This window comes from Triturus cristatus, chromosome 3_2, assembly GCF_964204655.1.
Source record: "Triturus cristatus chromosome 3_2, aTriCri1.1, whole genome shotgun sequence".
NCBI classification, from domain to species: domain Eukaryota; kingdom Metazoa; phylum Chordata; class Amphibia; order Caudata; family Salamandridae; genus Triturus; species Triturus cristatus.
In genome coordinates, this window is record NC_140584.1 from 742,865,224 (window position 1) to 742,879,504 (window position 14,281).

The window sequence follows — 14,281 nt, forward strand, 5'->3', positions numbered from 1 at the left end:
TCCCCAACGGGAAAGTCACAAACTGCAGCTATTGCAAAACCTGGCAGCTTGTTCCCTGCAAGGACCAAATAGGAGGTAGTGTATGGCTCCAGTTCTAGCTGACCTCTATTGGTTTTGAGTCTGCAAAGGTATTGTTTTTAAAAGTCCCTGCAGGTTTCATCAGGCGTTCTACCAACAAGGGCCCAAGAAAAAGTTATTCTCTATCTTTCAACACAATCTCTTCGATTTGGAACAGTTGCTTTAGCTAAAGTCTCATGTTTTAAAAGATTGAGAACAGATGGTTAACTGTTTTTTGTAGTCCCTATCAAATAAAGGAACCTGCTGCCTTTAAAGATTACGAATCATTTAGCATTACCAAAAACTTTAAAAACGTTTCTTTTTAAACTGTAATTGAATATACTTGTTATATGGATCGACTGCATTCCTCATAACCGATACCCGGAAACCCTTAGGGTGACTATCATGAGCTACAAAAGTTATTACAGAACACAGCTTTCTTTGAATGAATGACTTAGCCATGACTTTGATCAACGTTTCTGATGTGTTTAGTTAAATATGTTTGTGTATTAGGAGAAATCAAGGCATTCAATAAATCTTACCTCTGATATCTCCACCAGCACAAAATGCTTTTCCACCATTCCCCTTTATAATTATAAGATATGTCTCAGAGTTTTCTTCCCATGCCTAGCAGAAAAAAAGATAGTTTGTATCATAGTGTGTGGGAATTGAAATCTGAAATCTTAAGAAACAACTTGCCTTTGAAAATATTTCATAAAATGGTCTGACCCAACAGGGAGAGTTATTTTGTTCGAAGGATTTATATCCATTGAGCCTTATTTTTCTTAGGATGAGCACCATAGTTCTTAACATTCAATTAAAACGAAAACATTAGACTGGGTCATAATTCAAATCAGCACTAGTTATAAAAATCTAAAAGGGTCTAAATCAGGGTTTCCCAAACTATGGGTCACGACCCTTAGGTGGGTCACATGATGATGTTTGATGAGGCATAAAAGTCCAAGCAGTAAATTAAGATGCCTTTAAATTATGCATTTATCTTGTCATATTTGCTGCGTTTCAAAGACAGAGGTCAAACGTCAGGCTATATCTCCTGATAAATTGCTGCCTAAGTGTTTTTTTAACATGGGGATTGGTGTTAAAAAATACTTCTTACTTTGCAGTCAGAGAAAGAACAGTAAAGTGAATTATGTGACAATCTTGCTGGGGTACAGGAACTGTGAAAAGAAAGGTTTTAGAGCATCTTTTTTTTATTTAACACAACAACAAAATGTAAAATACCTGTAAAGGAACTGTACACATTCAGCAGTTAGGAAAGCAAAAATGAAGCACATTTTTTTTGTAATTCTGAAGTGTGGTAGAACGAAGATTTTTACAGAATCAATACAAATCAAGATATTTTACTTGGTCATGCACAAATGAAGAATATTCACTGAAACCCGATTTCCCCACATTATCATTTGCCTGCAATATAAGTTTATGAGCAAAACCTAATGTCTGTGTAAATTTAATGGTCATTTCAATAGAAAATGTGCTGTCTGTAAGTGGCAATGGGCTACCACATGATGCTTTAGTTACACTCCCCAAAAATCACCTGCCTCCTGTCCATTAAAGCTAGGTGGGTCGTGAAAGTGTGTCGTTCTAAAAACTCGGTTGTGGTTATAAAATGTTTGGGAACTGGTCTAAATTAAATGTCTCTTACACAACTTAAAACATCAGGGCTTACACTGAAAGCAGAGATCTCACAAGAGACTGGTAGAAAAAGGTTAATCCAGAACTTTATTCGTCCAGATTCACCCATCTTATCTATCATGTAATGACCGCATGGTGGCTGTGCTGGACAATTCTTGCTTTGTTTCCTCGGGGGGGGAAGAGTGAACTGGACTCTTCGAAATCTGCTTGGTAAATGCTGTAGACCCTACTATTGCTTGCATTGCATTTTGTATTTTCTATTTCCTTCCTCAATAAAAACTGTTTATTAAAAAAAAAAAAGAAATGTATTCGTTTCTAAAGTGTCTGTACCAGATCTTTCAATCTACCTGATTGAACTCTAAGAGCAGATAATTTAAATCAAAATCTTCAGAACTGACACAAAAGGAGAGACAGGGATGGCTTGGGATGTGCACTTTGAACCAGGATACCCGGATACCCGGTCCTAGAAATAAGGAGGTATGGAGCTTAATTAGGAAAGAATATGGAATAAACCATTTACCTAAATAAAGATGTCACTTAGATGTGGTTTGCCGACCTTTAACAAATTTGTGAGCAATGAAGCCTGCGGGTGCAGTAAGCCAAGATTGTGGTAGCAAGGCTACGAGAGACTGAGCCATCTTGAGGGGGAGGGGTCCTTTGGCAAGAATGCTTGAAAAGATTTGGTGAGGCTCAGAGCTATACCTTGGAGGCTAGGCAAACTCTTGGGGTGTGCAGACTATGGGTAAGGGAGAGACCTGGGGTGCTTACTGCACCTACTGTCTTGGTCTTCTCAATAAACTCAGACCTCCAATCAATCAGTGGGTACTTCAATAGGTTTTCACTTAAGTCCCAAATGTGTGTAGTTCTAACTGAATACAACCAAACTCTGAGAGTCTGCTGCATTGTTGGACAAGGTAATAAGACTTACATTTGTCACTTGCAGCTCATCTCTAAGGACTTCACGAAGCATCAGATTGGAAAGTATTACAGAAGTATTACAGAAGTTCTATGCATTCCAGAGCAGTGTGAGGCACTGGACATCTTGATATGTCCAGTGAGGCGAACCATCCCTTTCGACCTTACAAGGCGAATATTTACCACCTATTCTCCCTGTGCTCCGTTCGTTAAGGCATAAATCTACTACACATATTCTACACTTTTTCCTTCAATTTTCAATCAATCAATCAATCAGGGGAATTGTAGAGAGCGCTACTCACCTGTGAGGGTCTCAAGGCGCTAGGGGGGGGGGGGGGGGGGGGGGAGCTGAGGCGGGGGACCAGCTCTGTATCAGTTTTAAAATGCCTAGAGGCGAATATGGATATTCCTCCTTTATTTAGCGTCCCTGAATCATTTCTGGCTCCAGGCAGTATACATACAATAGCCCCAAGCTGTAATGCCCGTTCAGAGCTTCCAACTCTCCTCTCACTCTGCCTGCCCCCAGCCTATCAGGTGCCCATCCCTCCACGGAGGCCTTGTAGAATAGCCTCAGAAAGTGGATATACTCTCCAGTAATATCATCATGGACATCATTTAGGGGTCGCAGCTGCGACTCCTGGCTTGCCCTTTGCTACCCCTAGCACTGCCAAATTCAGTGCCAGGAAGACAGGGGCAGCTGGGGCTCCATTCTCTTTATTTTCTGACAATTGTTTTTATTACACTAACAGTGTAATAAAAATTGAGTACAATAAGCTTTGATATGTCCTTCCATGGCAGCTGAGGTAACTAAAAAATGCTTTTAAATGTATGTTGTGTGCGTGCTTGCAGATGAGTGCGTTTATGTGAGAGAGTGTACATGTGCGAATCTGTGTGTATATGTAAGTATGTGTGTGAAAGTGGAGGCCAACGGGCGTGTGATGTAACTTTCGCTTCACCTGGCATTTCGATGAATTGACGTTCATGCATAACATGTCCACTTGGACTGAAGAACAAGTCTCAGGGAAGCAGGTCTGTTCCTACTCTCCTCTCTGTTCCTACCTCCTCACCAGCAGCCAGCTGCGAGCAGGAGACCACAGTGGTCGACACTTAAATGGATTACTCAGCAGCGTGGAACACATTGAGCCACTGGGAGGGGTCTGAATGACAGCCATCCGCCTTGAACGAGGTGAGCTGGGCAGTGGGGGCACTCAGACTTGCAGTACACCCACCTTGTCTTGTACAAGGTTGTGGTTTAATGCCACAATATTGAGGGGGTGGGTGATGGTCGGTTCTGCATAGGTAGCTGCAGTGAGCGCACATGGCTATACCCAATTAGTGCCAAGGATGGAGTCGGTCCAAAATCACAACATTCTATTCTGGTGAGGTCTGGGAGCGCCGCCTCCCTCACCCAGTCCTATGTATGATGAACCATCACGGTGCTGGTAAACATGGCAGAAGAGTGCTCCTCTGCCCTGAGCAGCAGGAATTAGCTTCACAATCAGCAGCCGTGTCACATGTTGTGACACATAGTTAATTTTATTTAGCAGTAATGTCTGATTGCCACTTTAACTTTTCCTAGCGATTGTTGCCTTAATTCTTCATAAATTGATATGTCTGGTTCCTCATGCTTGCTGTTATAATGTAATATTTGCTCCTTACAATTTTCACTATTTTAGAAATTGGCTGTGAGAATTGTAAAAAATGTTGGAGCTGATGAATACTTAACACATTTTCCTAAGTTAGGCCTATCCGATCTGTTCCATAGCAACCAAGGAGTTGAACCCAGATTTCAATTCAATTCAATTCAATAGTTCTTTATTCGATGGTTAAAAATCATCATAAAAGAATACACATGTATACAGTTAAAACAGTATTAAATCAATATACAGAACATTGAATTAATCTATGTACATACAAATAATTCATTGTTCACATATAATCCTCATGGATAGCTTCCTGAGACTAACAGTTTAGAAGATCTACAGTATTCATAATTAATACTGGCCTCTAGATACTCTGAGTCTGAGTGCAAATTTCAAGAAACTTATCACCGCACATAGTATTAACGGGTCACTAGCCCTTTGTAAAAAGGTCAATGCCTCCATGGCTCGAGTGAATCTTGCCTTTTTCAAAATGTCTTTTAAAAATCTGCGTCTTGGGATGGTATAAATGGGGCATAAAAGTACAAAATGAAGGGTGTCCTGCGGAGACTTATTGTCGCAGCCGCAGGCACCCTTCTGCTCAATTGATTTACTAAAACCTGCTGGTTCGGCTAATAAATAAGGTAAAAAATTAAGCCTAAAACGTGACATTAAAAACCTCTTGTGAGCATTATAGAGGACACAAAGGTACGGTTCCATCCCGACAGTAGTTTCAAGCCTACTATAGGTGCTCACAGTGGGTTTACTCCCTTCTAGTGTACTCCTGGCCGATACTCTTGATTCCAGGAAAATTCTCTTTAATTTAGGCTTGTGCTGAGCATTGATCAATAAGGGATTTAAGTACAGCTCTTGGTGACCCATATTTTCTAAGGTAGTCTTAACATAATTGATCCATGGAATTTTCAGATGTTTATCTCTGCCCAGGCAATCTTGTATGATCAGCCTGCTCAGTGCAGCATCAGGATTCGACCATATTTTAAGCCAGGCCAAAATTGGTCTAAGCTTAATCAGATCCTCTAAGTAGGGTCTTCCAAGTTCTTTATGGGCGATAATAGCTGGTGTGCAGTTGGGGACTTTCAATATTGAGCGAAATATTTTGTTTTCTTCCCTTTGCAAACCGTCCAAATTTATAAATCCCCATACTTCTGAGCCGTACATAGTTTTTGGGCAACACATTGAGCCGTACAGATTTAAATGATTGAAACCGTGTTTGGCCCTGACAACTTTATGACCTTATTCTTTGTGATGAAATCGCAACCATCCAAATCAAGAGCCCATTTTCTTTTAATAATGCAAATCCTTGGGGACTAAATTTAGCACAGGTTTACTATTTAGGATGTGAGGCCAAGAAAATAACAGCCTATGTTCTGCTCAGTGCATGCTCTGAATTTTCAGAAAATACAAAACCAATATAGACTGAGGTACTTACAGTTCCTAAGGAATTAGTGGTTAACACAACAAAATCATAGGTAATTCAAAAGTATGGAGTTAAAGTGAAATTCAAAGAAATATTACAACTTGAAATGAAGCAACTCTTTACCAGTTAGGGCAATAAAAGCATGACATCATCCATTGCCAGGCCACTGGGGCCAGTATTATTCTCAGGGAAACGTGCTCTGCAACAGCCTTATAGTCAACATGAGAGCAAACTCAATATATATTTGTGCATTGAGCATGCCCTATAGCATCAGCACCCAAGCACATTAGCTAGTATTTTAACTACTAAGACAGACTTCCTTGTAAAAAATCCTCTACACTGTTCAAATGTTTACATGGACAGCTGAACAAGATGAAAGCAAAGCCTGGGAAGAAACACTTCACGCCTTTACTTTGCGCCAGCTTTGCTTTTGCTCAGCAGTAATACAGCTAACTGCTTCTTAAACCAAGGTGATTTAAGGATGTACACTATTCACACAATGTATGTTATAGGTTCTGAGGGGTTAAAACAAAATTCAACACAGTTAAGCAGACAGCCTTAAGTGTATTGTTCATATTTTTTTAAGTTTATGTCATATGAATTGAATTTGCTAAAATATTCTTGAAGTGTGTATGCAACATTGTCAACCCCCATAAAATTGAACTTTAGGTCATATCTTGAAACGTCAGATAAACATATAACAAAACCAAATGGAGAGAAGAGAATTGCTAACCTTTAACTGTGGATAAATCTGCTGTATCATGGACAGGTTGAGTGCATTCAAGGCCTTTGGTCTGTTCAGAGTAATCACTCCTGCGCATCCCTTCTTCTCCAATAGCACCCCAGCTTCAGCACCGGTGTGTATCGACATACCCTGTGTACAAACCCAAATAGTCGTTATTTTTCAGGGTTAATAATTAGGCGCCTTTACTTTATATATAAGCTGCAATACTGGCACCCAAATTCCTTCTTGTAAGTAAGCAAAACATGTAGGTGGACCTCTTACAATCTCCACTGGTGCACCCCATGGAGTCTACGACCTTCGCCTAGGGCTCTGGGTGTCATTGTAGTGATTCCTTCAGCCTCCAAATGCTTTTAGATGAGTTCTACACTGTGGGTGGGTGCACAGTCAGATCAATGGGAAGATGGACCAACATAACCCTCACCCAAAACATGGAATTGAGCGTTGCTTCCAGTAGCCCATCCATTTCAGAAAATAGTCAAGTTTGCAATAAATCTGGTGTTGGTTTGGTAAGAATGTGCAGTCACTCTCGCCAGGATGCAAATGTTAGTCAGGGCCAAAATATGCTCTTCCCTGTTTTAGGAGTTGTGACATTCCTCCCCTAAGGCTATTGAGAGCAGGATCCCTAATTAAATGTTGGTCATAGTTACCTACCACAAAACACTCCAAATTCCGTTGAAATTAGCTATGCTGAGGATGAGTCGCAACATGAGTTCAGCCAGACTTCATTTGGCCCTTTTACTGAAAACATTGACATGTCTTTTCCTTACAGCGATTCCACAAACTCTGCCCTTTCTGTAGTATAATACATCATCAGGATGGGGCAGTAGTAAACTAGTGTGTGCTACAGATATCTACACTTTCTCCACTTCTCGTCAGCTACTACATGCAACCACTCGCTAACCTTCGGTGTGCACATGGCTTGCACTTGACTTAAGTACGCAGAAAGCTAACAGCTCCTTATCATTCTGAGTGAATACACTAAAGTTTTATCCATGCCATTGACAAACACCGATGATCAGGTGGTGTCCCCTTTGCCTTCCCTCGGAGATTTAGCAGTATGAACACAAGCATACGCGTAAACAATCCACATGGTGTAAATTTCTCTTTCTTCGACTCAAATAAAAACTAGAGGCACGGCCTTGCTTTAACTGCAAAAACTTCAATTTTGAGTACCTTAAAGCCACAGACACCAGTATTTGCTGCAAGATGCTAGGCTCCTTCTCAGCTCGGCTGACCCCCTGCCTAAAAACACTAAGGACTTTCATTGACACTGAGGGCCTTATTTATATTTTTGAGGATCCAGGACATGCACCAAAAAGTAGGGATGTCCCATACACCGTATTAAGAGTGCATTGATTTCAATGAACTCTAAATACTGTGAATGAAATAGCCATCACTTTTTGGCAAATGTCCCTCTCAGGCAGACTCCAAAAAAGACCCTAGTAATTTTCAGTTACCTTCCACTACTCACACGTAAATGGATCCATAAAATAGACTTTTCCTCTCAAAGGGAATCCCTAATATTTAATTGAGTAGCTCGCGATATTTTATCGTTGTTTTTGAATCATTGCTTAATTTTGCCTAAGCACAGGTGCCAAGGCCAATTTATTGTGATTTTGAATTTTGGGAGGTTAGAATCATATTAACGCGATTTAAACTGTACTATGCAATGTCTTCCATCCCCATCTCATTGAGCAGGGATGAGTGTTAGGCTCAGCAGAGCTACCCATCAGTGAGCCTAGGCTAGGCTACCATAACAAGCCTCGGATTACTCATCATTCGAGAAAAGAGTCTGGGCACTGACAGTAGGTTTCCTTGGCTACTCTCTTACACAAGCCAGTAACTATCTTCTCTTGTAGGATATGTATACAGTGCTTACCAGATGTTGAAGCACAATCTGCAGTCTGCCAAGTGACTTCAATCTGAAAAGAAAAAAATAAATAAACTGGCAACATATTCAGAAATGTTACAAAACGGGTGTTTTTAATGGTTCGTTACATATATGCTATTAAATGAGCTCTTGGCTCACATTGAAGACGAATATTTCTAAAAGCCTGAACATAAGAACAATCTTGATAAGACTGTGTAAGTTTCCTGCAAAAAGGTTATTGTTTTAATTCTGGCTAAGTAAACCACCGCGTCCCTTCTAGATCTCGATTACCAGCCAGATTGTGTTGTCGAAAATTGTTGCAGATGTGCTGGTGATAACTAACAGCTGTGGTGTTTTGCACAGTCATCTGCACAGCAAAAACAGACCATTCTATCACCAAACTAACAATTTCCACAAACTATCCTTGCAAAATCATCCCCCACTCGCATTAAACTAAATCATTTCTTCAATCTATTGAACTTCAACGAAAGAAATAATCAGTAAAATACAAGCAACTACAATAGGACTAGCACAGCCCATAGAGAAAGCACCCACGAAACAGCACTAGAGAACAAATTACCCTGACTTTCTCCCTCACAGGTATCCCCATAATCACCACAATTGAGGTATCTGTGTAGCACTCTCCATACCAACATTTTCAAAGAGTATATAACATTTTGGCCCATCCATGTTCTCTGCATTAAACCATGCTTTAAACAATGCCAGCTATCCTCAAGCAAATCACCATGCCACAGCTCAAGTAAGCTCCTCGAGTTTTCCACCGGTCTCAATGGCACATCTGGCATCCTTTAGAAAACCATTGTTGCCCAAGTCTAGTTAGTTCCCAAAACAATAATGGTCTACTTCATCAATTACATTAAGCCTTCACTACGAAATCGCATGCTCTCTGAATCTGGGACGAACCCTCAAAGCATCCCTGAAGGAGAGACATGACTGTGTGTACTTCTAGACCGTTCAGCAGCCTTCAGCGCAGTAGACAATGAGTTTGCGCTGCATCAATCCTTGCGGATAACATGAGCCTCAAATCCTAAGCCCCTAGTTTGGATACCACTTATACAGCACAATCTGACTGGTACCCTTTTTCTCAAACTCCCATCATGAACTGTACGATGTATCACAAAGACCTGTCCCCGGCGACGGCATAGTTCAACATACATCTCTGCCTCTTCTGAAAATCAAAGATCACAATGTGCTATTCAGGCTATTCCATGATGCCTACTTTGAAGATGCTCTAGTCTACTTATATATGCACAGCAAAAATAAGCATCAGGCACTTGAAACCTTTCTTAAACTCAATAAAAGTAGCCCGGAAAAGTTGTTTCTAAGCATCAAATGCACTGCAAACTTTGTGTCAGAGCTCATATTTGAACTATGTTCAGGATAGCACATTACTATATATTTTCTCTTCTCTACCACAACTTCCTTTTCGTTTCTCCTTTCACCTACCCCTTTGTCCTTGCCCCACACTTGCCAGCTCTGCAAACAAGCATTGAAAATGCAATAGTTGTCGCACTCGTTTAAGTTAAAGCAATTCTGTTTGTAATTAGGTGTTAAAGCTTTGCTTTTATTAGTGTATTTCAAACTTTCATGTACATAAGATGCATATATGTATGCATGTATTTATATAGATATGCAGATGTATATACATGTCTATATATATATATATATACACATATATATATATATATAAATCCATAAGAATTCCATCACACCACCCGGGAGACCTATAGTATCATCTATTGGTAGTGCTTTAGAAAATGTCTCCAAATATGTCGATCACTTTCTTCAAGAATATGTCATCTCACTCCCATCTTATGTAAAGGACACTACAGATTTTTTAACCAAACTTGATGGTGTCCGATGGGAAAGTGCTGATCTTATGATCACTTTAGATGTCAACTCTCTATATACGATCATTGACCATGGACAAGGAATTGGAGCATGTCATCATTTCTTGAAAAAGAGACCAATTTAATTTCTCGAACATACCAATATGCTTTTGGAGATGATGCATTTGTACCTTACTAATAACATTTTTATGTTTAATGGCACCATTTACAAGCAGGTCCTCGGTACCGCCATGGGGACTTGCTTTGCCCGAAATTTTGCAAATCTTTTCCTTGGTAAGTGGGAAGAAGATATAAGAAATGACAGCACTTTAATTTAATCATTTAGCAGAGTCAAATTTTGGCTACGCTATATTGATGATTTGTTCCTTATGTGGTCAGACACAGAGGAAGAAGCCAGTAGATTTGTAAAAAAAAAACCTCAATAACAACCATTACAATATTTCTCTTACCAGCAGCATGAGTAAAGATAAAATAGAATTTCTTGATCTACTAATAACACCTCAAGGTAGTGATTTACAGACAAGCCTATTCAGAAAAACAACAGCAGGCAACACCCTTCTCCACTCTCTCAGCAGTCACCCTGATACGCTCAAGTGGAGCATTCCATACGGTGAGCTGTTGAGAGCGAGGAGAAATTGCAGTACCACAGCTGCATTTGAACTCGGAAAAGACACCATGATCAAAAGATTTAAAGAGAGAGGTTACCCTTTATGGGTCCTCCAAAAAGCTTTAAATAGAGTGAACCAGATTGATCGTAAACAAACGTTGAGTGATAAAACAGAAACTAGTATCACCAACAAACAAGAGGAAAGTAGAGTCATCCCCACGTTCAATGGCAATTCGAAACAGATACATAAAATACTTGCTGATAAATGGGATATACTTACAAGTGACCCCATTATCGGCAAAACTTTTCACCACAGACCCAGAATCACATACAGAAAAGGTAGAAGTTTGAGAGAAATTCTTACTCAAAATGATATAACTCCCAAATATCCTAACACTGAACATAACCTTAAAGGTTTCTACCCATGCGGACACTGCAAGGCGTGCCGCAATAGTTACATGACCAAACACTTCAGTATCCCAGGGCAAACTTTACCTAAAAACATTTCTCAGTTCCTAACCTGCAGCACCCCGTATTGTGTGTATGTCTTGACTTGTCCATGCAAAATGTGGTATGTAGGCAGCACCACATTTACTGCCAAAAAAAAGAGTGCTTGAGCACATGCGTGTAATCAACAAAAAGGATACCCATTATCCCATTGCCAGACACATTGAAACTTTCCATCTGTTTAATAGCTCTCTTCTGGGTTATTTTGTAATTGAGCAAGTACACTCGGGCCCCAGAGGGGGTAATCGAGTATTACAACTTCGTAAGCGCAAATCAAAATGGATAATTGAGCTTGAAACCAAATATCCCAAGGGCTATAATCTTGACGAAGAATTGAGTATACACCTACGTAGCGAATAACTAAGTATTTTGTGTCCATACCTGTACCATGTTAATAATTTGATGTGTTTTTAAAGTAAGAGAACACACTGTGCTGTCATAAGTGAGTTCCATATCATTTTAATAATCACTTCTTTTTATCTTTTTTCACAGGAGGAAAGGAAGGGTCGCTCCGTTTGCGGACTGTCTCATCTGTTCCGGCCTCCCTACCCTTTTCTTCTTCGGTCTGTGGGTCCACTACAGCTAAGTTTTCTTTTCTTATTCTTTCATTATTCTTTTCCACTTTGGACACTTTTCTGTGATAACGGAGGTCTTAACAGCATCACAACGGACTGATAATGAATTCCACTATGGTGTAATATTAAGAAACAACAAAATGATCTTAAAAGAAGAAAAAATATGTATGATACATTAGCGTCATGTATGAAATAATAGCAAGAAAGCATTGTAATAAGTCTACTATCAGGGAACACATGTGTTTATTACTATGAATCTGACTGTTCTGATTCAATATGTTAATATTATTTGCGTAAAATCACAAAGTCAAGGTTGTAGCCACTATATAGGCTGATATATAGAAATGGTTTTGCGCTATCAATTAATGGCCGCCGCTATTGTTGTACCGAATTCAGTCCATTATTTACTGTTTATATTGTATTGAGGTCTTTATATCAGCACACCGAATGTTAAATGAATGCCACAATGGTGTAGATCAATATGAAATTACAACTACATGACCTCAAGAAGTAGAAAAAACGGGTATGTTTCATTAGCGCTATGACTGTTTAAACAACACGAAAACCCCACGAGTAGGGCATATTTATGTTTATCACTATGATTTTGATTATGCATCATTTTGGTTATATTTGTGGCATTCAAACCACTTATTTCAGGTTCAAGCCACTAGAAAGGCTGATATACATAAGGGTTATGTGCCATTAAGAAATGGCCGCCGTTGTTTCTTTACCAAGTGTAGTCCGTTATTGATGTTATTTTCTATGTAAGACCTCGTCACTCTAACATGCACTGTGTGAACAAGACAGCGAGTCTGTCGAAACGCGTAACAATTGCTGAATACATTTATTGGGTTTCATTTTGAGAGAGCGTCTTCCTTGAGGATCGATAAGTGTGGATATAAATGTATATATACACACACATATCTCTTCCAAAGATGCCCTGCAGTAGAGACGCACTCCTCCAGCCAGGTGAATTAACAAATCCATTTATTTAGAAACAGGCATTTTCACTCCGCTTACATACATCCTCCTGCCTGACGCGTTTCAGAGCAATCGTGCTCTTTCCTCAGAGGCAAGTTGGCTGCACAGAATGTCTTTGGCTCCCATAGTTCCCTGCGTTGCCACATTAATTAGGCCTCCGGTGTGCCTCACTTGGTAGTTTATTTCCTAATGCACGCTGGAACTTGTGGTCTGAATTCCGTTCATTAATGTCCTCTAGTGGATTTTGTGCAGTACAACTGAATAAAGGATCAATCACACCCTCCAGTGGGTTGCAGAGTGAAAATCCTGTTTTAATTTTCGAACCTGCTGCGCCGAATACTTCCCTAAATGATTCAGGAAAGACGGACCCTTTTACAATGTAGCAGGCGGTGCGTTCTCCCACGGCTGGACCTGCCGTGTAGTAAATCTTCCAAAGATGCCCTGCAGTAGAGACGCACTCCTCCAGCCAGGTGAATTAACAAATCCATTTATTTAGAAACAGGCATTTTCACTCCGCTTACATACATCCTCCTGCCTGACGCGTTTCAGAGCAATCGTGCTCTTTCCTCAGAGGCAAGTTGGCTGCACAGAATGTCTTTGGCTCCCATAGTTCCCTGCGTTGCCACATTAATTAGGCCTCCGGTGTGCCTCACTTGGTAGTTTTCATTTCCTAATGCACGCTGGAACTTGTGGTCTGAATTCCGTTCATTAATGTCCTCTAGTGGATTTTGTGCAGTACAACTGAATAAAGGATCAATCATATCCTCCAGTGGGTTGCAGAGTGAAAATCCTGTTTTAATTTTCGAACCTGCTGCGCCGAATACTGTAAAAGGGTCCGTCTTTCCTGAATCATTTAGGGAAGTATTCGGCGCAGCAGGTTCGAAAATTAAAACAGGATTTTCACTCTGCAACCCACTGGAGGGTATGATTGATCCTTTATTCAGTTGTACTGCACAAAATCCACTAGAGGACATTAATGAACGGAATTCAGACCACAAGTTCCAGCGTGCATTAGGAAATGAAAACTACCAAGTGAGGCACACCGGAGGCCTAATTAATGTGGCAATGCAGGGAACTATGGGAGCCAAAGACATTCTGTGCAGCCAACTTGCCTCTGAGGAAAGAGCACGATTGCTCTGAAACGCGTCAGGCAGGAGGATGTATGTAAGCGGAGTGAAAATGCCTGTTTCTAAATAAATGGATTTGTTAATTCACCTGGCTGGAGGAGTGCGTCTCTACTGCAGGGCATCTTTGGAAGATACACACACATATATATATATATATATTCACTGAAAAAAACATAGGTTTCACACAAGTTATAGTTACGAATTAGCATTTAAAAAACCTTGCAAATTCACTTAAACCATAGGTTTCACACATGTTATAGTTAGCTGGACATTTCACTCGTTAAAAACCAATGAA

General features: G+C 40.1%; 1 protein-coding gene across 1 annotated transcript in view; it reads right to left on the reverse strand.

Moving 5' to 3' along the window:
- HIBCH (3-hydroxyisobutyryl-CoA hydrolase) overlaps positions 1-14,281 on the reverse strand; it is a 951,762-nt gene that overhangs the window by 836,100 nt on the left and 101,381 nt on the right. The window contains exons 2-4 of the mRNA XM_085648807.1: positions 8,328-8,370; positions 6,437-6,577; positions 600-684 (exon numbers count right to left, since the gene is read on the reverse strand). Coding sequence (XP_085504933.1) covers positions 600-684; positions 6,437-6,577; positions 8,328-8,370 — 269 coding nt within the window. The remainder of the gene's footprint in view (positions 1-599; positions 685-6,436; positions 6,578-8,327; positions 8,371-14,281) is intronic.